At 42.2% G+C, this 24,135-nt stretch overlaps 1 protein-coding gene across 8 annotated transcripts in view; it reads left to right on the top strand.

The window, feature by feature from the left end:
* TIAM1 (TIAM Rac1 associated GEF 1) overlaps nucleotides 1-19,342 on the top strand; it is a 241,741-nt gene extending 222,399 nt beyond the window's left edge. For all 8 annotated transcript variants that reach the window (XM_069946252.1, XM_069946254.1, XM_069946253.1 and 5 more), the window contains 12 exons: nucleotides 3,689-3,868; nucleotides 4,046-4,114; nucleotides 5,872-5,997; nucleotides 6,249-6,357; nucleotides 8,497-8,676; nucleotides 11,052-11,170; nucleotides 12,548-12,656; nucleotides 13,675-13,733; nucleotides 14,590-14,692; nucleotides 14,968-15,055; nucleotides 15,183-15,355; nucleotides 17,060-19,342. In XM_069946252.1, coding sequence (XP_069802353.1) covers nucleotides 3,689-3,868; nucleotides 4,046-4,114; nucleotides 5,872-5,997; nucleotides 6,249-6,357; nucleotides 8,497-8,676; nucleotides 11,052-11,170; nucleotides 12,548-12,656; nucleotides 13,675-13,733; nucleotides 14,590-14,692; nucleotides 14,968-15,055; nucleotides 15,183-15,355; nucleotides 17,060-17,562 — 1,818 coding nt within the window. In that variant the 3' untranslated portion in view covers nucleotides 17,563-19,342. The remainder of the gene's footprint in view (nucleotides 1-3,688; nucleotides 3,869-4,045; nucleotides 4,115-5,871; nucleotides 5,998-6,248; nucleotides 6,358-8,496; nucleotides 8,677-11,051; nucleotides 11,171-12,547; nucleotides 12,657-13,674; nucleotides 13,734-14,589; nucleotides 14,693-14,967; nucleotides 15,056-15,182; nucleotides 15,356-17,059) is intronic.
* The last annotated feature ends 4,793 nt before the right edge of the window (nucleotides 19,343-24,135 follow it).

The raw sequence follows: 24,135 nt of genomic DNA, 5'->3' as shown, positions 1-24,135 counted from the left end.
TTGTTGCTATCCTGGTCGTTTGACTTTCAACATTTTGAAAGACAAATGACAGCAACGATCAGCCGACATCGTAATGGCCGATATCGGCCAAATATGACCGATAATCGTTTAGTGTAATAGGGCCTTTAGGCTGTTGGGTATATGGCTACCTTAAAGCTGCCTATTGGTGCGTTATTTCAGCCAGCGGTTACATAACTGAAGGTATGACGCAATACAAACATCCAACATGACGGATATAAACTATTGAAAGTCCATAACCAACTCTTTTGTTGCCTTGCTTGGGGACAGCAATAGCATCGGCCATGAAAGTCACGGAAATGAGGATCCAGTGCTGCAACCATCCATCCATGACATCATCAGAACTGTTTGTTGCATGAGGTCATCAGTGGCCTAGGACGACTTTTTACACAAAATTGTAACATGTACATAGCAGGAAGTGGTGGGCTGTTCCCGAGTCACCCCCTCCCCCTTAGATTAGAGACTCTTAGCAGTTTCTGTTTCCTGCCATTAGCGCTCTTTAACAGGATAAGGTCACCCCCATTGAGTTTTACTGAGGCTCTCCCCACCCCCAAGCTGAATGGAATATTTTTTTTTTTCCCCTCAAGAAACTATTAACCAGCACGATCCTCCAATGATTGCCGCCTTCCGCAGTGTTATTACCTCCATGTATTACAAGCTGGCTGCTCCTTTCTGAAGAACACCATTCAGAGCCAATGTTTTCAGACTCGAGAAGCCAACGTAGTCGCCAACGCACCTCCACATTGCCGGCTCTGTGATTATCTGTGCATATTATATCATAACCTAGTGTGAAGAGCGGAAGATTGCTGTGCCTGCATGAGAGCCCACTCTTTGTTCCCTTCTTCTAGTGCATTATAATACTATAAAAAAAAAATTTCGAATCGTGTGTGTGTGTATATATGTATATATAATTTTTTTTTTAGAATTAACCCCCCCCCCCTCAAGATCCATTTGCAATTGAAATCCATGCCCTCGCAGATTCTGTTTCCTTATGTGAAATTTCTGGGAAAAATTTCTGCAATGTGGTTGCTAGGTGACTCTGTGCCTACACATCCTGATGAAGAGAGTGGTGCTAACGGGAGTCTGTATAGTGACTGACAAAGTTAAGGCTTTATTACAGACCCCCGGCCCATCCCCCCCGCCCCCTTTTATAAAATTGTTCATCCATTAAATAAAAGGGGCACAGTGCAGGGACAACAATGGATGTGCATGGCGGCTTGCAGAGAGGATCTTTTTGCCGGGCTTCTGAATTGGCGTAATTGCTATTTGTGTTGGCAGATGTAACAGGGATCTGTGTAATCTTTCTCTTTCACAGCAGAGGGAAAATTGTGATGACACGGGTGTAATGAAACTCAAGGTTACCTTCCTGTGGTGTGTAGGGCACATGAGATGTTGCCGGCCTCTTTGCATTGTATACTATGGCCGCCCCAACTACTGCAATATGTAAAAAATTTAACTAATATGATTCTTCCCTTAGGACCTAATAGTATCAGCATCCTGCAATGACTTCTATAGGGTGCAACTTATTTGGTATCTGCACCATAGGGACCCCTCTTATCTATAGGCCATATGGGGGGGGGGTTATTGTTGTATTCTATTCTATAGCTTGTCACCTGGCAGTGTTCATTACTAGCCAATGACAAAGCAGCAATTTAGATAGATAGATAGATAGATATCTCTAATGCTGCTTTGTCGTTGGCCAGTAATGAACACTACCAGGTGTCAAGCTATAGAATAGAATACAACAATAACTGGCCCACACACAAAACAAGTGTAGTGCTGTTTTTGGAAGAAATAACCTCTAAATGTGGATAAGACTATGCTTAAGACTTTATGATATTGCAGCCCAATTCCATTGCAGTCAAAAGATATTGAGCTGCAATACCACATACAACCTGTGGACAGGCATAGCACTCTCACTGGATAAAAGTAGCCCTGTTTTTCTAGTCCTTGAAATCCCTTTTACCTACTGTGCACATATGACTATCTCCTGCCAAAAAGAAAAAGGGTTTAGGTCTTTTATCAAGTGTTTGTGCCCCAAAAGTTGTGCCTAAAGGGGATATCCAGGATTAGAGAAAATACAGCTGTTTTCTTGCAAAAACAGTGCCACCCTTGTCCTCAGGTTGTGTGTGGTATTACAATTCAGCTCCATTAACTTCAATGGAACAAAGATGCAAACCCAGACTGAGGACAGCAGAGATACTCACTCATTCTGGAAGACAACAGACATTTTTTAAGCCCGGGTAACCCCTTTAAATTTATGTGCATGACTCTTAATTTCTTCCCCAAGTCTAAGGGTATCTAAACTGTGCAAGTTTAAAAAAAATTGGCTGCAATACTGCACACAAACTTGTGATACGAGTGGCGCTGTTTATGGAAGAAAGCAACTGTTTCTCTAATCCTGTTAAAGGAATTTTCATGGCTTACAGTAACATGGCTGCTTTCCTCCAGATACAGCGCCTTTCTTGTCATCAGTTTGTGTGTTGGATTTTCAGGTCAGTTCCATTGAAGTGAATGGAGCTGAATTGTAATACCACACACAACCTGAGGATGTGGTTCTGTTTTTGCATGAATGTACCCATGTTTCTCCAAACCTGGATAACCACTTAAAGGATATCTCTTACTTTATGACCTCTTCAGGATACTTGAAAAAAAGTCCTCTTCTTACACGAGACATACTACGGAGTATTATAAGTGTATTATAATACAACCTAGGGAGCTTCTGTGAGTTCCGTACCACGGTTCGTGTCAGGAGATGACCGCCTACATGCAGGAGTATCCTGCCACATTTTTGAAGTGAGAGTTATCCTTTAAGCCTTCGGCATTATATCTAGACCTAAGCCATTTACTGCACCAATGCCCCCCATCTAGATTGTTACTATAGGCCCATGCTGTACCTCTGGTTTTTAAAAAAAATTTTTTGGATCCATACCATCGATGGTGGAGCTAATGGTTCTCATTGAAGAGACTTGGTCAGTGTACGCAGTGCTCTATGGGTATAAAGTATTCAAATTAGCTCTCCTCCAGAGGGATTAAAATCTGTCTCTCTAGTGCCCCCTACAGGGAGCTACCCTATATGTCATAAGAGTCTTGAAACAAGCCGAAATAGAGACACCCATCCCGTACTGAGAGTAGGAGAAAAAAAACTGGAGCATTCTTCACTGCATGTTCTATTATAGAGGCCCCATACTGCGGCATCTTGCGCTCCATAAGACTACTTATATTATAAATGACTCCTTGACCTATAATTCCTTGTGGAGTTTGTGGAGTTTTCAAAGCATCTATCCTATTATACATCCTGTGCTGTAATGTACCTGCCCAGCGGCAAGGAGTCTCCGATAATATAGTGGAGGGGGGGTGGATTGGGAGACTCCCCTTTTAGTAGCTATATGGACTCTAATAGGGCATATGACATGCGGCTGTCTTCAATAGACAACCCACTTTACTATGCCGGTGATATGGTAATGAAGCTTCACACCGCACAGTGGATTACTAATCCTATAGAACCTACATTTATCATAACACAAGGCAGACATGTAGCGGTATGTACCGTGTATACAGATGTATGTATATATATATCTCCATCTTGTCGCGGTTGATTAAGCATATCCTTTGATAAGCGCCAAGCCCGTTGCCTCCCGAGCTCTTATATAACATCAATCTCTTGCAGAGCACGGAGCAGGTTGCAGCCTTTTGTCGCAGTCTCAATGAGATGAATTCTCCGGATTCTTGCCTGAGCCCCTCCGAGTTCACAGGACCCCAGCTGGCCACCATGAGGCAACTAACAGACGCCGACAAACTGCGCAAGGTTATCTGCGAGCTGCTGGAGACGGAGCGCACCTATGTCAAGGTATTTTACAACTGGGAGTATCAGGCATTGGAGATGTGTGTGCGTGTGCCAGGGCTGTCCGAGGAGCCATAGAGAATCATTTAACACCTCCGGCTTATGATTTATGGATGAGGGTGATGATGGCCGGCTTCACCTCTGATCTCTGGAGATGTCATCCAAGTGTTTCTCTTCTCTTAGGACCTCAATTGCCTCATGGAAAGATACCTTAAACCATTGCAGAAGGAGACGTTCCTCACACAAGATGAGGTATGATCCATTTGTTATACTCTTTATTCATGTGTCCAGCTAAAGCTATAATAGAATTAGATTTTTTTTTAATTCTATATAATGTTGCGTTGATGTATTATACACATAAGTGTACAGTTATAATCTATAAATTTATGTGTCAGTATTACATTGTGGGGGGTTCAGGGATCAGTGGCGATACTTTGCTGCTGCTCATTTCTTCCTGTGAAAGAAGTTTTTTTTGTATGAAGTTCAATCTCCTGTGCTGGTGACTTTTACTTCAAAAAGAGGTTCTTTAGCAGTTGCTTGTCAAGGTGTGTTACGCTGTACTATGCCATAACTGCTGCAGAACACACACCTCAGCTGCTGCAGAACATCATAATACACACCTCAGCTGCTGCAGAACATATTAATACACACCTCAGCTGCTGCAGAACATCATAATACACACCTCAGCTGCTGCAGAACATCATAATACACACCTCAGCTGCTGCAGAACATCATTATACAAACCTCAGCTGCTGCAGAACATCATAATGCACACCCAGCTGCTGCAGAGCATCATAATACACCTCAGCTGCTGCAGAAACTCATAATACACACCTCAGCTGCCGCAGAACATCATACACATCTCAGCTGCTGCAGAAACTCCATAATACACACCTCAGCTGCTGCAGCACATCATAATACACACCTAAGCTGCTGCAGCACATCATAATACACACCTCAGCTGCTGCAGAACATTATAATACACACCTCAGCTGCAGAACCTCATAATACCCCTCAGCTGCTGCAGAAATTCATAATACACACCTCAGCTTCTGCAGAACATCATAATATACACCTCAGCTGCTGCAAAAACTCATAATACACACCTCAGCTGCTGCAGAACATTATGATACACAGCTCATCTTCTAAAGTGCATAATACGGCTCAGCTGCTGAGGAACCTCATAATACACACCTCAGCTGTTGCAGAACCTCATAATACTTACCTCAGCTGCTGCAGAACATTATAATACACCTCAGCTGCTGGAGAACATCATAATACACACCTCAGCTGCTGCAGAACCTCATAATACACACCTCAGCTGCTGCAGAACCTCATAATACACACCTCAGCTGCTGAACTTTCTATAAAAATGAAAGCACTTCATATCACAGCATTAATACTAGGCAGTAAGCTCCATAATTTCCAGTTTTGTAAAGTCTTTATATCAGCCATAAACATTAGATCAGAGACTTCTAAATCCACTGACTTTGGTGGGATTGTGTGACGCCTGAGAGCGCCCGCCCATGCCCTCAGCTGACAGCTATATAATGTCTTTAGCTGACACTACTTATTTCTATAAATTATCTTTGCCCCAAATCTTTACGATACAAATGCTTTGCCTTGATTTTTTTTTCTGTTGTACTAATCCCATTAATACATGGAGATCTGTCGCGGCAGCGATAAAGGAGTCTGTATCCTTAGTACAGCGCTCCCCTCCTGTATAAGACAGTTTCCAAGAAAATGTGACCTTATTGCCCATAGCAACTGGAGTTCTGTATGGAAGAACTGAGCCGTACGCCATATTCTGCTGTATTCATTCATTCTGCGTAGTCAGACGTCTTCAAGGGGCGATCGCCATCACTTGCTATTATACCATATATTGTGAATGGGGAGGTCTGACTTCTAAGACTTAGCCAGTTAGGGGTTAGAGCGCTGTATACAGACATGGCGGCCATTGCTTTGTGGTTTTATGTCCTTGCTTATTGTGTTCTTTTTATTCCTTGTAGCTTGATGTGCTTTTTGGCAATCTGGTTGAGATGGTGGAATTTCAGGTTGAATTTCTTAAAACTCTGGAAGACGGGGTCAGGCTGGTACCCGACCTGGACAAACTTGAAAAAGTCGACCAATTCAAGGTAATGCTTAGATTGTAGTTTCCATTTTATATGAACTAAAGGCGGTCATACACCTTCAGTAGCTATTCCCCCCGTACACCAGCACGCTCAGTTCAGGTCAGACGCCCCCTTAAGAAGAAAGGATCTTTTTTTAATAATGGTTGTAGGTTCTTATTTCATCAATACAAAATGAGCACAGGGGAAACATAGAACATTTAAAGAGTCCAGTCCACCTGTGTTATTGACCGATGGCCATTGATTCTGTCTTGCAGAAAGTCTTATTTTCCCTGGGAGGATCTTTTCTGTATTATGCTGACCGTTTCAAGCTATACAGTGCCTTCTGCGCCAGTCACACAAAGGTCCCTAAAGTCTTAGTCAAAGGTAAGTCTATGTAGAAATATGTAGAAATAAGAAAAATCTATTTTCTGTCATGATGGATGGACACCAGTAGAGTTCAACACACCACACCGAAGTCAGGTTTCCAGCTGGTGTCTATCATGTATTCTGCAGTGGAGGCCCCACACAGAGCCTCATCTCTCGTGATCAGTTATGATCTGTTCTCCTGCGTCATGAGCAGTTGTGCTCCATCCTGTCAGGATAACTGGTCATGACAGAGGAGACTAGATCCTAACTGGTCATGACAGAGGAGACTAGATCCTAACTGGTCATGACAGAGGAGACTAGATCCTAACTGGTCATGACAGAGGAGACTAGATCCTAACTGGTCATGACAGAGGAGACTAGATCCTAACTGGTCATGACAGAGGAGACTAGATCCTAACTGGTCATGACAGAGGAGACTAGATCCTAACTGGTCATGACAGAGGAGACTAGATCCTAACTGGTCATGACAGAGGAGACTAGATCCTAACTGGTCATGACAGAGGAGACTAGATCCTAACTGGTCATGACAGAGGAGACTAGATCCTAACTGGTCATGACAGAGGAGACTAGATCCTAACTGGTCATGACAGAGGAGACTAGATCATAATCAAACACAACAGATAAGAATGAAACATAACTGATAGGCTAACAGATCATAACCAGTCACATCAGTGATGTTGCATTCTTCTCTGTTGCGATCATTTACCCTTTATGGAAAGCCATCCATAGCAACCAATCAGAGCACAGTTTACATCACTGTGGAGAAATGAAAGCAGCTCTGTGATTGGTTGCTATGGGCAACCATTTCCTGTAGTTCTTTTGCGCCCATCGTATGCTGTGACTTCACTGACCCAGTAATGGAGTCTCAGAGTGACTTTAAGATCTGTTCTGGTCACATTAGCACAATGATTGGAAGAAGCCACAGAATAGACTTATTTTTATCTGACATTAAATATTTAAAGGCGCTTTGTCTCTTTAGTTTTTTTCCTGTGTCCTGTAAATGCCAACATGGCGATTAGTGACCACATCTGCTTATTTACCGTGCAAATGGATGCACGCGCTCCTCTCAGCGCATTAATAAAACATTGGTTGTCGTTCTCTGACAAAAATTATCAACCCGGTGATCACATTAGGAGACATTACACAAATACACAGGGCGATCGGCGGCTCCGGCTACAGAGGAAGGGCATCTGAAGATAAAATGCTTCATCATTAAGTTACAATCACTTATGAAGATGTTGGGGTTGTTTTTAGTTTTAGAGCAGCGGACATTTTTTAATAGGTAACACTTAACTGAGAATCTACTTCAAGCGTGAGAACCAGTATGGCCGGCCTTCCCACTGTTATCTCTGATATGGTCCTCGGTATTAGATTGTTGGAGGTCTGACTCCTGACATTTCTGCCATTGAGCTGAATAAAGGAAGGTGCACAGCTCCATACAGTGAGATGTGGCATTGTCTGGTATTGCAGCTCCTTTCCTTGAATGTGCCTAAGCTGCGGTTCCAGGCACAGCCACTAACAAAAGTATGGAGCTGTTCCCAGCAAACAAAGTAGGAGACAAGTTGCTGCAGTGCCCCTTTAAGGCATACCTGTCCCTTAAAGGATTTTCTGATATTTCCTAGTGAGGGGTATCAGCATAGGGACCTGTCAGGTTCTTAAAGGGGTTTTCTGGGCAATGTAAGTCTAATTTTCCCTCTGGTAACATGCAAATTACATCTGATCCCTTACTGCCTTCCTCTATGATGTCCATATAGACAGCAGCTGCCCTGATGCATGTGTCCTCAATTCTCAGCTCTTTAATGTCTTTGATCTGCCACTTAGTTTAGTGGCGCTCTAAGCGAATCCCGGTTCATGCAGTATTCTTGACCTATATTCCTGCTCTCAGGATGATGGCCGATCCCGCTGTTGTCATCCTGCCGGCGGCAGGATGCGTAGCATTGTATAAATAGAGCAGGTTGTAGATGAAGGTGCCAGGCAGCCCAGCTCCTTCATGTTATTCCGAGATCAAAGGCGGATTTTAAGTTTTAATTAGACCAAAGATATATTCCCTGGATGTTATAATCTTATTATCTCCCGGTCATCTCTTCGCCAGTTTCCAGACTTTCCTTAATGTAATTGAACTCTTCTCCATTGCAGCTAAAACCGACCAGAATTTCAAAGCGTTTTTGGACGCTCAGAACCCGAAACAGCAGCACTCATACACGCTGGAGTCCTACCTGATCAAACCCATCCAGCGCATCCTGAAGTACCCCCTGCTGCTGAAGGAGCTCTACTCCCTGACCGATGCCGAGAGCGAGGAGCATTACCATCTCGATGGTAGGTCATCTGGCCACGGGAAGCTTTCTGTGATGGAGACATGTTCAGCATTGTTTGATTCATCTCGATTACAGATCACCCTGTGTAATAGAGGATGTGTGACCAATGAATGGTAGACACCTTACCGTTTGTGTTGGTCTTTCAGCTGATAACAGAGCCGTGTAATAGGCTGTTAAACAAGTGCTGATCTAGTCTGTGTTTGCATTGAGCCGCAATCTATGCTGCGACAGTGACCGGTCAAGCCCGGTCTGCCCATGAAAGAGAATCATCCCCCATTGAATGAGGCTGTGGTTGGACGTGCTTGCCACTCTATAGATAGGATTAAGATGGCAGAGTACAGCACTTAGCTCTCTTTATCCAGCCCATAGAGTGGAGTGTGGCGGCAATGCACATGTCTGCTTATCACCCTACTAAACTAGATTGGATAGTGTACCCCCATTCTCATTAGTGGTCAGACCCTCTGCTGGTCACTCTCATCCCCCCCGTGGATAGAGAATCTGTGTCTTTCATGGACAAACCCCCTTTAAAAAGAAGTCTGGCAAAAAATTTTATAAACGTATTGTGTTGCCCCCCCCAAAAGTTATACAAATCCCCAATATGCACTTATTATGGGAAATCCTTATAAAGTGCTTTTTTCCCTGCACTTACTACTGCATCAAGGCTTCACTTCCTAGATAACATGGTGATGTCACTTCCTGGATAACATGGTGATGTCACTTCCTGGATAAAATGGTGATGTCACTTCCTGGATAAAATGGTGATGTCACTTCCTGGATAACATGGTGATGTCACTTCCTGGATAACATGGTGATGTCACTTCATGGATAACATATTGATCTCACTTCCTGGATAACATGGTAATGTCACTTCCTAGATAAAATGGTGATGTCACAACCCGACTCCCAGAGCTGTGCAGGCTGTGGCTGCTGGAGAGGATGATGGCAGAGGGATGCTCAGTGTCCCTCCAGTGCTCTTTGTCCCTCAGTGTCCCCCTGCCATCATCCTCTCCAGCAGCCACAGCCCACACAGCTCTGGGAGTCGGGTCGTGACATCACCATGTTATCCAGGGAGTGACATCACCATGTTATCCAGGGAGTGACATCACCATGTTATCCAGGGAGTGACATCACCATGTTATCCAGGGAGTGACATCACCATGTTATCCAGGGAGTGACATCACCATGTTATCCAGGGAGTGACATCACCATGTTATCCAGGAAGTGACATCACCATGTTATCCAGGGAGTGACATCACCATGTTATCCAGGGAGTGACATCACCATGTTATCCAGGGAGTGACATCACCATGTTATCCAGGGAGTGACATCACCATGTTATCCAGGGAGTGACATCACCATGTTATCCAGGGAGTGACATCACCATTTTATCCAGGGAGTGACATCACCATGTTATCCAGGAAGTGAAGCCTTGATGCAGTAGTAAGTGCAGGGGAAAAAGCATTCTATAAGCATTTCCCATAATAAGTTTATTGGGGATTTGTATAACTTTTTGGGGGTAATACAATACTTTAATAAAAATGTTCGCCGGACTTATCCTTTAAAGAAGAGTGTGCAGTAACAGGGATTACCTGCAATACCCGACAAAGCCTGTGAGCAAAATTGGCGCTATTTCGAGGGTAAAACAGAACAATTCTTCCCTGTTCTGTGGACGGTAAATGCCATATCCTGGCCTGTTTTTTATGAAATCACAATCTAATGGATGATTGCCTCTTTTTTATATTTAGGTGATTGGTTCTCTTTAAGCTAAGAGTCCCGATCAGCTTTTCATGACCTCCATGCCATCCGTTGTCTGCATGGGGCACATTTTCAGCACTTAGCTGCTCTTGCCCTTTGCTTGAGCTATTACAGAGAACCAAGGTGAGGGGAAAAAAGTCAGTGTGATTACTACCAGTGTCTAAGAGAGTCTTTAATAGTTTTGACCATTTTTCATCAGAATTTCATTTCGTGCTCCAGGTCATGGACATTGATCAATGTGTGATCTCCCTAGACTGGAGTGGACTCTGTCATTCTGATGTGATGCAGGTTGAAGGAAACCTTTCCGACTATTTTTGGAACCTGGTTATAGGAGGTGGATTTTAGCTTCATAGAAATGACAAGGTCACAAGGCTTTGTGTAATTACTCATCTCCCCCGGTTCAGAGTGATACAGGCAGCCACCGAGTGTGAACACGACCCTGCCGTGCTTCATGTTTATTAATGATGCCTTAATATCTTCATCGCCGGCAGACATGGATTACACCCTGACAGTCAGCAGCTATGAATCACCCGCTAAATCTAGCAAGATTATAGAGAGGAAACGATGTGATTCTGTTCTGGGAGGACGGAAAGTTTACGTGTCCTCTCGTTCTCTTCTCAGTGGCCATCAAGACCATGAACAAAGTGGCCAGTCACATCAATGAGATGCAGAAGATACACGAGGAATACGGGGCCGTGTTTGATCAACTCATAGCCGAGCAGACCGGAGAAGTTAAAGAGGTACGCAGCCCTCCTGCCGCTCTGATAGGCACGGTATTCTGTCACTGTGATATGTTGCCTTTATTAGATCCAGGGACATGCTGTGAGAAATAACACACAAAAATTATTTAACCCTATAATCCTACAGCAATAGAGAGGCCACTGCCCTCCCTCCAACCTATCACTGATGACTTGTGGTTGCCATTGTATATACAGCTGACCCTACACATAGTCAGGTGTGGATGGTCAAAATTCTCTCTCTCTCTCTCTGTATGTATATGTGTGTGTCTGTATACATGTATGTGTATATAATATATATATATATATATATATATATATATATATATATATACACATACATATGTACTGACACACACACGCTTGGATCAGCTGAGCATACACGCTTCCAGAATGAATATTAAGAAAGCCATACTTCTATAGCAGCAGTTTATGTCCCAGAGAACAAAAGGTCCTTTCTCTCGCTTGGAATCTGATATCGGGGGAGAGAGAATAGACCACCATACACATTATTAGATGGTGAGCCTTTTCCTTCAAAATCATCTGGTTCGGCGGACACCTTTCTAATGTGCGTGATCTGAGCTATTCAGAGGTGGCACAAAAACAGCGTCATCTCTGTCCTTGGGTTGTGTGCAGTATTACAGTTCAGCTCCATTCACTTAAATGGAATGGACAAGATAGGTGATTTTTCTGGAAGAAAGTGGCCATGGTTATCTAAGCCTGGACAACCCCTTTAATTCTGTGTGCAGCGGCAGCCATTAGTCAACAGGGAAGAAGGTGAGCAATAGCCCCCCCCTAACATGGACCCCTCTTCCGCTGCCTGCCTGCCTGCATTATGTGTAGTATAATGATGGGGTCACTTTGATGTGGATTTCCATACAGCAATAAAAACATATTAGCATTCAAGTGAATGGGATTTATTATGATTTTATATTGATTTATTGCAGAATGGTTTTTACCCTTTGGCGAGCGATGCAACTTCTTTAAGAAAGGGCAAGCATTTCTAGGAATGGCTTCTGTCTGACTCTTCAGTATCTCTACACTTATTGGTGTCTTTCTATCCTGAGGTTGCATTTGCTGCTTCAGTCTGTGCAGTCCTATTTCGATGTTATGTGTTTTCAGTGTTAGGTGATGTCGTGTTGGGACTCTGGACTATTAGTTCCCTTAGTTTCATTAGGATTTCCAGGATTAGAAAATCACAGCTGCTTTCTTCCAAGTTGTAATACCACACACAGCCTGAGGACAAAAGGGGCACTGTTTCTGGAAGTAAACAGCGGTTGTTCCTTAATCCTGGATAACCCCTTTAAAATACATTTGGTTTCTTCTTCCACTTGATTTAGTATAGAATTGCTTAGCAGGGGTCTCATTGGTGTGTTGCAGGTTGCAGACCTTTCCATGGGAGATTTATTACTGCATAACACTGTTGTCTGGCTCAATCCTCCGGCATCACTGGGCAAGTGGAAAAAGGATCCTGAACTGGCGACTTTTGGTAAGTTTTTATTTTATTTTTTTCTTTTGTTCAACATTGTTTAATGAGACACCTAAAGGGATAGTGAAGCCTAACCAGACACCATTGAACTTTTGTTGGCAGCAATAACAAACATTTCTTGCTTTGTCATTTAAATTTTTATTTTTTTTGCATTTTTGTATTTTACCTAAGGGCAGAATTACTATTCTTAATGGGAGAGAATTCTGGATACATTTTCACTAAACACGTTTGTTATACCTTTGTTACCTGCTGCCTCTGAGTCCTCCGCTAACCACTGCCACTTCTGGGACTAACTCGTCTGGGCAGTGACAGCCCACTGAGCCAGTCACTGAACACAGCTCTGTGCCGTCTTGGAAGTAGCTGTGGTCGGCAGGGGGACCCGGAGTTACCACAGGAGAGCACCAGGGGAGCGTGGAGAGGTAAGTATAGGCTATTCATTATTTTCTCTATAACTGCATTTTATTTAGCTCCAGATAACCACTTTAAACCTTAATGTTAAATCTGATCCATAGTATTGTATTTCTTTGTGAAAATAATAATAATAATTTTATTTATATGACACCAACATATTCCGCAACACTATTCAATTCTGAGGATACATACATTGACAAAAACCGACATTACAGAGAAGTGAGGGTCCTGCTCTCAAGAGGTTACAGTCTATGTGAGGTTGCAAAACAAAATACAGTTTTAGGCTATGTTCCCATGCTGTATAAACAACGGCCGTTCTGTGTAAAGGGATATTGTTTGCACTACCTACGGCCTGTTTTAATGAACTTGATGAATAATTCCGGGTTAAGGTAGCGTTAAACAATGTCCGTTCACAGGGAACGGCCATTGTTTGTACAGTGTGTGAACATAGCCTAAAACTGTGATGCTTTTCCTGTTACAACCATTGTCTGTAGAGTATGGATAGTTATAGCTTTATGGTCACAGCTTTGCAGTAACTCTTCTCTCTAATGCCCACCATATTATATACATACACCCTAATTCTTGACTGTTATCATCTCTTATCTAGTTTTTAAGACTGCTGTTGTGCTGGTGTACAAGGACAGCTCCAAGCAAAAGAAGAAGCTGGTAAGTCCTGTAGTGTATACCTATATGGAGAACATATCTCTACTTTCTCAGTGAATACAAGGGTGGTTACTATAAAATTACACTATCCCAGGATTAGTCAGTGGACTACCTATTTTTTATGAGGGTCACATGACTGTGTCAGTAATATGTATTTTACTATGCTTTGCACTACTGTTTTGCAACTTTTTCAGCTGTGGTAGAACACTCGGGTAAGGGGTGGGGTGGGGGTGGGGTGTTGTGTTGCTACTTACTGATAATACATGATACGGTAAAACCTCTCCAGAAGACCAGCCTTTTATCCAGGCTAGATAGTGTATGATGGATTTTCAGTCTTCTATTCATGAAGCATAGCGGTCTTTTTCTTTGAGGAGACCGCTGTAGAAATTTCTTTGGGTTTTTCTCAAAGATGTTTCACTGTATGTTATAAGATCACCTGGCATGCCAGCAGATACTACAAATTGCAGTAAATCTTTATTATATGTTCACAGTAATTGTTGCACAGATTCTAATATCCATGTAAAATCCGCCTCCCATTGTTTTCAATGGGAGGCAACCGTGTAGTTTACACGACACAGACTTTGCAGACGTGGATTTGAAATCCATGTGGCAGAAGAAAGGTGACTACACTAATTGAAGTGGGAATTCCATGTTCCATGTGTAGGTCCATGGCATAGTAAACTGGAAACCCAAGGCAGAAGTCCGAGGATCTGCTTTTGATTTTTTTTTGTAAGTCTGTGGCAGATATTTCTTTTAACAGCGCATAAACATGACCTGATCCCACTTATTAAAATTTGGCTTAAAAGATTGTGTCTATCATATAACAGCTGATAAACTCTTTAAATTTCTTATCTTTCAGGGTGGATCACACCGCGCTTCTATGTTTGAGGACCGGGATCCATTTCGATTTAGGCATATGATTCCTACAGAGGCTTTGCAGCTTCGGGCTCTGACTACATCAGGTAACCATCTGACCAGCGGACCTAGGCGCCCATGTATTACAGTAGGGCACTGTAGACATCTTTGGCCATTATACTACACTCCTACACTGCTTGAAGGTTGTATTGCGTTGTAATATGGTTGTTGATCTGGTCACATGTCTGACAACAGAGTAGGGGTAATCCGCTGTCTGTTTCCAAAGGCAACCAACTAAAAATAAGTAAAAAAAAAATAACATGAAATAATTTAAAATCCGTGCAAAAGTGGTGAAGTCTTTACAAATGTCCTCTCTTACTAGATGCTGAGACAAACGCAGTCTGTGAAATTGTCCATGTGAAATCTGAGTCTGAGGGAAGACCGGAAAGGGCGTTCCACTTGTGTTGCAGGTAAGTGCACCTTCTCTGGCTATACAGGAACCTGTTAATATCAGCATTAGAGATGGGGTCTTGGAATGGAGGAAGCTTCTATCTTTGCATTTTCATGTGTAAATGTTGTATCTGTTGGTCTTCACAGTTCTCCAGATAGCAAGAAAGAGTTCCTGAGGGCCGTGCACTCCATCCTGAGAGACAAGCACAGGAGGCAGCTACTGAAGACTGAGAGCTTACCCAACTCCCAGCAATATGTCCCCTTTGGAGGGAAGAGGTTGTGTGCACTGAAGGGAGCTCGTCCTGCCATGAACAGAGCAGGTATGGTGTCTGTGCCTTCTGGCTCCATATCAATTGACCTTCTTAGTGAAAGTGTTATACGGGGATTGGGAACCTACATCCCTACATCCATCAACAGTCAAAGCTTTATAGGTGTTCTAGTCAATAGAGGCATGCACAATACTAGCTGAGTGGTGTATATGTTGTGTATGTTGAGCAAACTTACAGTAAGTTTGGGTAAACTCGGTCCTGAACTCTTGGCATTTCATTACCAGTGGCTGGAGAAGTTGGATGCAGCCCTACGGAGTCCGGGAAAACATGGATACAGCCTAACATGTATCCATGTTTTCCAGGACTCCCTGGGGCTGCATCCAACTTTTCCAGCCACTGGTAATCAAATGCCGAGAGTTCAGGATCGTATGAACGTATGAAGGTGGGAGATTAGATTTTTAGCAAGATGACAAATCTGCTAAATACATTCTACTGTATTCACAGAGGAGAAACCTATAACAGATGACATGACTAGGAATCATGTAAATTCTCCCATAAATCTCACCAGCCCACCACAACAAGAGATGGAGCCTAAAAACATAAATCTCTGCTCCTAGAAGGCATGCATCCCAGGGTTTTGCAGGAATATACTACTGTGTTAGACATTTAAAGATTCAATAATGACAGGGATTGTTCCACATGACAGGCGCACAGCCCTTTTCTGCTGGGACAAACAAGCACTGGGTCCTCCATTCCTAGCATAATAGATAGTATATTACCTGTGAAGTTCACTAAATGTGGGTATCTTGTTTTAGTTTAAATCAGCTGACACCTTGTAGCAGCTAAAAAAAAAATCAGTGTGAAAATGTTGCGAGCAGGGGATTAGTTTATTTGCATACACAAGAGAACTTGGCGGCTATTATGTAATGTGAATCATGAAAGGTCACGTGCACAATGCCGGAGAAATCACTGAACTGCCTGATGAGCTAAATGTTGTGTAGGGTTTTGTTCTCTGTAGCAAAAAATAGAGGCGTTTATTCGCACTGTTATTAAGTGGACGACTGGTGCCGTAGAGTGTTTATAGAGCTATATGCGAAGTTAACCCAGCACTATTCATCCCTGTGTTGTGAAGCCTGTAGTAATGGAAAACTAGAGCATTAATGGTCCAATATGTGGGATTTGCATCTAAAACTGCCCCTGTGACTACAGCTAACCCCATTTAAAGGAGCATGCTTAATGTTGGCAGCATTAAGGAATGTGCATGGGGTTCTTCTAATATGAATAGCTAGAATGGAAATTGTCCAAGACTGTTACTTATATAGTTTCAGTAGGGACTGGAAAACTATATTGATGCTGACAAAAGGCTTGAATTTCCATTTGCAGGTACATAAAGCCATGTAAATATAGACTGTGCTATGTTATCATTATTTAGAAGCTATGTATGGTTTTGCTTCTTTTAGTACGACTACACATTTATTTTCTGTCCATCCACACCTGTGTGTTTCCATAGTTACAGACTACAGACAAATTCTGTGTAGTCAGATCTTGAATGAATAATTCCTTTCACATGTCATTTACTTTTTTCTAATATACTGATAAGCAAGTAGAGCTGTCACAGCGACACATGTCCCCCTATTCTAATGTTGCCTTTTGTACCCCTTTACCCCACCAAAGCCATCTTGGTCTGGATTTATTATAATGTTGACTTTATTGTGCCATCATTCTCACAATTCTCTATTCTGTTTTCTGTTTCAGTCTCTGCACCAAGTAGATCTCTTGCTCGAAGGAGGCGCCTGGTGAGGAATCGGTTTACCATTGACTCAGACACAGTCTACTCCACAAGCCCCGATAAAGAATCCGAAACAGAGACTGAAGCTAAACTTCCACAGCAGACAACGGGCAGCGGTGACACCGACCGCTGGGTGGAGGAACAATTTGATCTTGCTCAATACGAAGAGCAGGAAGATGTCAAAGAAACGGACATCCTTAGTAGTGACGATGAGTACTGTGAGTCCGTTAAAGGTGGCTCTATTGATAAAGATATTAGTGACCAGCTAGAAGCCACCTCCATATCTGATAACCCACTGAATAGCATTGTCCAGAACACCATGAGCACTCATGCTTCCCGTATGACTCAGCTGAAGAAGCAGACTGCATTTTCCGGAATGAACGGCAGCATCGAAAGCACCACAGAAGAAGTCATATGGGTGAAACGAGAAGACTTTGTGCCTGCCAGGAAACTAAATACAGAAATATGAAGCCGCCACTTTATATGCTATAAAAGGGTCCGAAAAAGGTGACTGTTTACCCCTCCATGCACTGTGGAATTGTGATCCTCTAGACTGCACACTTGCACACATACAACATTGGCAGCTAAAAACTGGCCAGCGAGCCACAACCGGTTACAGTAAAGCAAATGCAAAATCCTGTTACACAAGTCCACTCCTCTGGGTTGGGGGAAGGGGGGCGGCTTCTTATTCTTTTTATTTATTCTAAAAAAAAATAATAATCAGGGTTGGACAGAAAAGGGTAATGTACAAAACGTGTCGGTAAAGATGAGAGGCGACTCCTCAAGTCGTGTACAAAGAGAGCACAAATTGGTAAAGGGATTTGTGTCGTGACTGCTCGATCACTCCTTTGTCCCCCCAGCGCGTTTCCCTGGTTTCTGATATTGACCGTGTTTCTCCTTCTTTGCCCCCATCAATGTTACGCTTTAGTAGCTTTGTATTTTAGAAGAATAGTTTTGGAATTTTTATGTTGCAAAACTGTTACTTTCTCCCTCTTTTTAGCTGGTTATTTCAGTCATGTACTAGTTTTACATTTATTCTAAAAAAAAAAAAAAAAAATTCTAACCATGCCAATCTCTTCCCACAGAAACAGATGCAAGACTTGAAAAAAAAAAAAAGAAAACAAAAAAATTCTATATTTCTCTATATTTTTTCCTTTTATTTTTTAATTTATATATTTTTAAAATTCAGGGACACCAAGGGATACGGGGGCATTTTACATTGTAAAGTACAGAAGTACAGATGATCTAATCTTTCATAGAGAATAGGACACACTAGTTTTATACGCATATATATATTTAATAAAGAGAGTCTCCGATGAGGACGTCCATAGATCTACATCACATATCCTAAATTTTTCTTTTTTTTTCTTTATCTATTTTTTAAGTCATACTTGGATTCAAGTAGCAATGCACCTCCTTGAGCCCGACCACTTCATGGACCATTCGAGTAGGATATATCTTGCACTTAGCATACGTTATGTTCCCACTTTCCAATCTTTTCTCACTTGACCAATTTTTTCCGCTCCTCCTCCGCCAGGCGACATAACGGCCCAGCATCTCCTCTATATTTTCACCGAATACCTATCTCTGTTGTGAGAGACTTTGACATCATTGTGTTGTGCGGAGTTTGACATCTTCATGTTGTGATTACTTGGTGGAAATAGCTACTTAATATCTCAAAGTGTCCGATGAACCAATGGGGGTGAAGTAAAAAAAAAAAACAACTAAATACATGGCCCCCGGTTCGGTGGCACAGTACGATTTTAAGGCCAATGTACATGACGCTAGCTATGGTTCCATTGTGACGTGTACGAGTGAGGACGTGACTTTGCTATAACTTTGCTGCTTTGCAATCCTAGTACATCTTATTTTTGGTTGGTGTGACGGTGAATTTTGCAATCCATGAGCAAAGCTTTTGAAAAAATAAAATATATAAAAAAGATCCTTTTCCTTCGTAAATCTATTGTTCGATGCCATCCGCAGTCCACTTGTGTGCGCCCCCCGATTCAATATTCGGAGGTGAACAGTCCTGTGGTGTACTGTACCAAGCAGAATATGGTCAATTGTGAAAAACTGGAAAGTCCGGCGCTTGACTAGGTACCAGTGTATGTACATACTGTCATGACATGTCTATGTCAGATGTTCTTATATATTTCTTTTATAAGCTGAAAGAAGGTCTATTTTTATGTTTTTAGGTCTATGAATGAAAAGTTGTAAATGCTTGTCAAACAATAAAAATATGATATTAATATGGGTCTGACTTCTTCAATGAATTCCGATAGAGCAGGGAAAATAACCATGTGCATGTTTGACATTTGAGAAATTGTTCTAAGGAGTAAAATTGTGGTGGTGGTTCAGATCTCTAGACCTATGCTTCATGCTATGTTACCGCAGCTTGGCTTTAATTGAACTGAAAAGTAGCTCATCTGCATTGTCATTTGCCTGTCCTAAGAGTAGGCTATCAATAGTTTAAAAAAAAAAAAAAGTTTCAGAAAACCCCTTTAAGTGGAGTGCATTAACTGTACAAAAAGCACCATTACAGGGGCTGATTATCTCCCTGGCCGAGAATAAGGGCCTTATTACACGGAGTGATATTTAGGTAAATCAGGCCGATTAGTGCTGCATGTAATAGGGACAACTATCAGCTGATGACGACGATCATCGGCTTATTGTGTCTTTTAGATCCGGACCTAAAATTATTGGCCACCGACACGCGACTGGTGGCTAACGATTGATTACTCTCTTATACATTACCTCTGCACACTCCCGGTCTTCTCCTGCCCACTCTTTGCTTCCCGGTGGCGGTCCCAGACAGTGATTGGCTGAGCAGCTTGTCAGCTCAGACAGGCCGCTCTGAAGCTGCAGCCACTGGGAAGCGAGTAGAGGGCAGGAGAAGACCAGGGAGCGTGGAGAGCTAATAAATGAACAGTTTAGGGTAAGGGCTGCATGGACATTGCTAACGACATAAGATATAGCCCTTGCTAAACTATTATTGAGCAGTGTAATAGGCTTAGTAAATGAGCGCTGCTCTGGCAGATCAACGCTTGTTTACTTTATTGATTGGGCTGCCATCGTCCTGTCTAATAGGGCTCTATGTGAGCTACATTGGCACCCAAACAGTAGGAAATTTACAGGGTTTACACGTAGCGATAATTCACCTGATGGTACGATTAACAATTTCGAAGTACCGAATTTTTTTTATAACGATCAGCGTTTAGACGGAACGATATATCGTACGGAAAATTCATTTTGCGATCGCTTAAGCCTATCTCGCACATAGGTATAGTTGGTGAACGACTGTTTACACAGAGCGATCAGCGAATTTTTTGCGAACGTCTATTTTAGAACATGTTGTAAGTTCAAAATGAACAATTGCGTTTACATGTATGATTATCGTTTCAATTCGATCGTTATCGTGCAAATTCGCACGATAATCATTACGCGTAAACGCAGCATTAGTCTATAACGATGTCATGTAAATGTTTGGGAGAGGTAGGGCTGCAGACTGAGACTTGACATATTGTCTGATGGAATGAGCTCTGAACAGCGTCCAGCAGCTTGTACTGTATTGACTTACAAGCTGCAGAAGAGCGATGGACCAAAAGTTTTCATCCAAATCAATTATGAATGTGTTTTATTTAATACAATTCTTACAGTGCAATAAACACCATGCAAAACCTATCCATGATATAGTAGTATGGCTCCCTGCCATCTTCGTTCAGTTCTTCCAGCTCTTTTGTAGGAAATGAGACCCCTTTAAAAAGGAGCAGTTGTTTTTTTTTTTTTTTTTAAACCCCCCCCCCCACACACACAGAAATGGCACCACTTAAAGGGGTTATATACAGAATTAGAAAAAGCTCAGCTACTTTTTTGAAAAAAAAACAAAACGTGCCACCCCTCTCCTCAGGTTGTGTGTGATTACAATTCTGCTTCATTCATTTCAATGGAAATGAGCAACTGAGTGCAAAACCCCACACCCAACTGAGGACAAGAGTGGTACTGTATCTGAAAGAGAGCGGCCATGTTTTTCTTAGCCTGGGTAATCCCTTTAACCCCTGTTGGGGAGGTTCAGAGAAGGGCCGTGCAGTGACCCCGCTCTGAACTGCCATGATCCCGGCTACTTTGTGCTATTAGCAGGAGCAGGTGATCGCCGCACCCGCTAATTAGGACACTTAAATGCAGCTGTCAAACATGATAGGTGCATTTAAATGTCCTGTGGTGCCCCCATCCCTAGTGGCTGATCTGCAATCATTGGGGGGGGGGGGGGGGGGGGGATCCGTTACACTGGCCGGGGCTCAGAGTTGGAATGACACTGATTCTGGCTCGGCACTCCATGTATCTGGTCTGCTGCAGACCAGTATAATAAAGCACTGCTCTATTATATACACAGCATTGATCTCAATGGGAGATCAGTACTGTGTATATAGAAGTCCCCCCTGGTGGTGAAAAAAAAAAGTGTCTTTAATAATAAAAAATCGCCTTCCCTAATAAAAGTTTGAATCACCCCCAATTATCACCCCCAATCAATAAAAAAAAAAAAAATGTAAAAATTAACATATTTGGTCACGTGTGTATTTGCCAGATTATTATCACATTCCTGATCCCGCATGGTAAACAGTGCAAGCGCAAAAAAATTCCACGATTCAAAATTGCGCATTTTTGATCACATCAAATCCAGAATAATTGTGATAACAGTGATCAAAAAGTCACACATACGCAAGTAAGGTACCGATAGTACACATCATGGCACAAAAAAATGACACCTCGCACAGCCCCATAGACCAAAGAATAAAAGTGTTATAAGGATGGGAATAGAGCGATTTTAAAAGGGGTTATCCAGTGCTATAAAAACATGGCCACTTTCTTCCAGAGACAGTCCCACTCTTGTCTTCAGCTTAGGCGGGATTTTGCTGCTCAGTTCTATTGAAGTGAATGGAGCTTAATTGCAAACGGCACCTGAACTGGAGACAAGAGTCGTGCTGTCTCTAAAAGAAAGTGGCCATGTTTTTGTAGCACTGGATAACCCCTTTAAGGAACATTTAGTTTTTTTAAAAGGTATTAATTTTTTAAAAGCTGTCAAATAAAATAAAAGTTATGCAAATTACACATGGGGGGGGGGGGGGTTGAGTTCCTGCTGTTTTTTTTTATTATATTTTAGCTTTTTCAAGTCTCCCTGTAAGAAAGTTCCTGCAGAACCGTCTTCTTCTTGTCAGATAAGTGAGGACTCCTGGTGCTTTGTGAAGTCTATTTGCACATCTCTGACAGGCAGATGCTGGCCGCCTCTTCTCCTCTTAGCAGGATCTGGCAGTCTCGCACATATATACTCAAGTTCTTATTTTGAGGCGGCAGAAATGTGTTCAAATGTACGTCTCCTTCCAATATAAACACAAGGGAGTATGGTTAACCCCTTCACCGCTCCACCAAAGCAAACTTCCCTCGTATTGACTTACATTTACTTCATAAAAGGGCAATTCTAGAATTAAAACATTGCTGGTCTATTAGTAGGATCAGTCATACTTTTTGAAAGAGACGTCGTGGAAATAGAGAAAAGGTGGTTCTAGCCAAACAGGGTCACTGTCGGCTGTTAAAGTAATGACCGTATGAGAGACATGTCGAGGTATCTGTTATACATTCACTCAAATTAGGTACTATTGTTTGTATAACCTTTGTATTGATTAACAGTACTAGCGGATATAAGGAATTCTATAATATATCTTAGCAGACAAAAATGCTTCCTTCTCCCTTCAAAACGGTCATCCACTCTGAAAATCAGCTTATGGCTATGTTTCCACAGCAATTTTCAACGGCTGTTATTTGATACTCAAAATAACGGTTGTTGTTTTGAGTATCAAATAACATTCTTTAACATACTTTGGCGTCTGTCATTACAGTGATGGCTGTTGGTACATTACTCTAGATCAGGTTGATGATGACTCTTTTGGGTGTGTCCTTATTTTAAAGGTCCATTGAATTTATTATAGAAATTTTTTTTAATTGAAATGTTGGATGTTATTTTAAAGGGGTTATCCAGCGCTACAAAAACATGGCGACTCCCCCCCCCCCCCCCCTACTGTTGTCTCCAGTTCAGGTGCAGTTTGCAATTAAGCTCCATTTACTTCAATGGAACTGAGTTTCAAAACCCCACCCAAACTGGAGACAACAGTAGGGGGAAAGTGGCCATGTTTTTGTAGCGCTGGATAATCCCTTTAAAAAAAAAATGACATTGTATGCACATGGCCTGACAATGGGTTTTGTTATTACTTGTAGCAAGGACCAGATTACAAACATTGTGGGTAGATGAAGGGAGATGGGAGGAGGGGTGCCTGGGAACACACGCTGCAGACACAGACATCTAAAAGACAACTTGTGGAGCAGAAATCTGATAATAAATGCCATATACAAGATAAATAATGACCAGATATAGTGCTGCTCCTCATGTATACGCGCAGGACATTGCAAGCCACAAGTATGATTTAAATAAGGAATCCAAGTGTTTTAGGAAGAGTGGGTAAGTATGGGAGAGACCAATTAGTGTTTGTCTATGCGCAGTAATTAAAGGGGTATCCAGAAAGTTACATTCTGGCAAAAACAGCACCACCTTTGTCCTCAGGTTATTTGAGGCATTACAATTCCGCTCTATTTACTTCAATGGAACTGAGGACAAGCTAAAAGGGGGGTAGTTCACCCCCCCCCCCCCCCCCCCAAAAAAAAAAATTATTTCAAATCATCTATCAGCTGCTGTATGTCCTGCAGAAAGTAGTGTATTCTTTCTAGTCTGACACAGTTTTCTCTGCTGCCACCTCTGTCCATGTCAATAACTGTCCAGAGCAGCAGCAAATCCCCATAGAAAACCTCTACTGCTCTCCAGACTGGAAAGAATATACTACTTTCTGCAGGGCATACAGCAGCTGATAAGTACTGGAAAATTAGATTATTATTATTATTTTTTTTTTAATAGTTGCAAATTGCAAATCTTTGGCACTTTCTGGCCCCAGTTGATTTTAACAAAAATATTTTTTGGTTAGCTACCCCTTAAATTTTT

Source organism: Dendropsophus ebraccatus, chromosome 11 (genome assembly GCF_027789765.1).
Source record: "Dendropsophus ebraccatus isolate aDenEbr1 chromosome 11, aDenEbr1.pat, whole genome shotgun sequence".
In the NCBI taxonomy this organism is placed as follows: Eukaryota; Metazoa; Chordata; class Amphibia; order Anura; family Hylidae; genus Dendropsophus; species Dendropsophus ebraccatus.
Note: the sequence above shows the minus strand (reverse complement) of the source record. Positions and strands in the feature narration are given on the sequence as shown.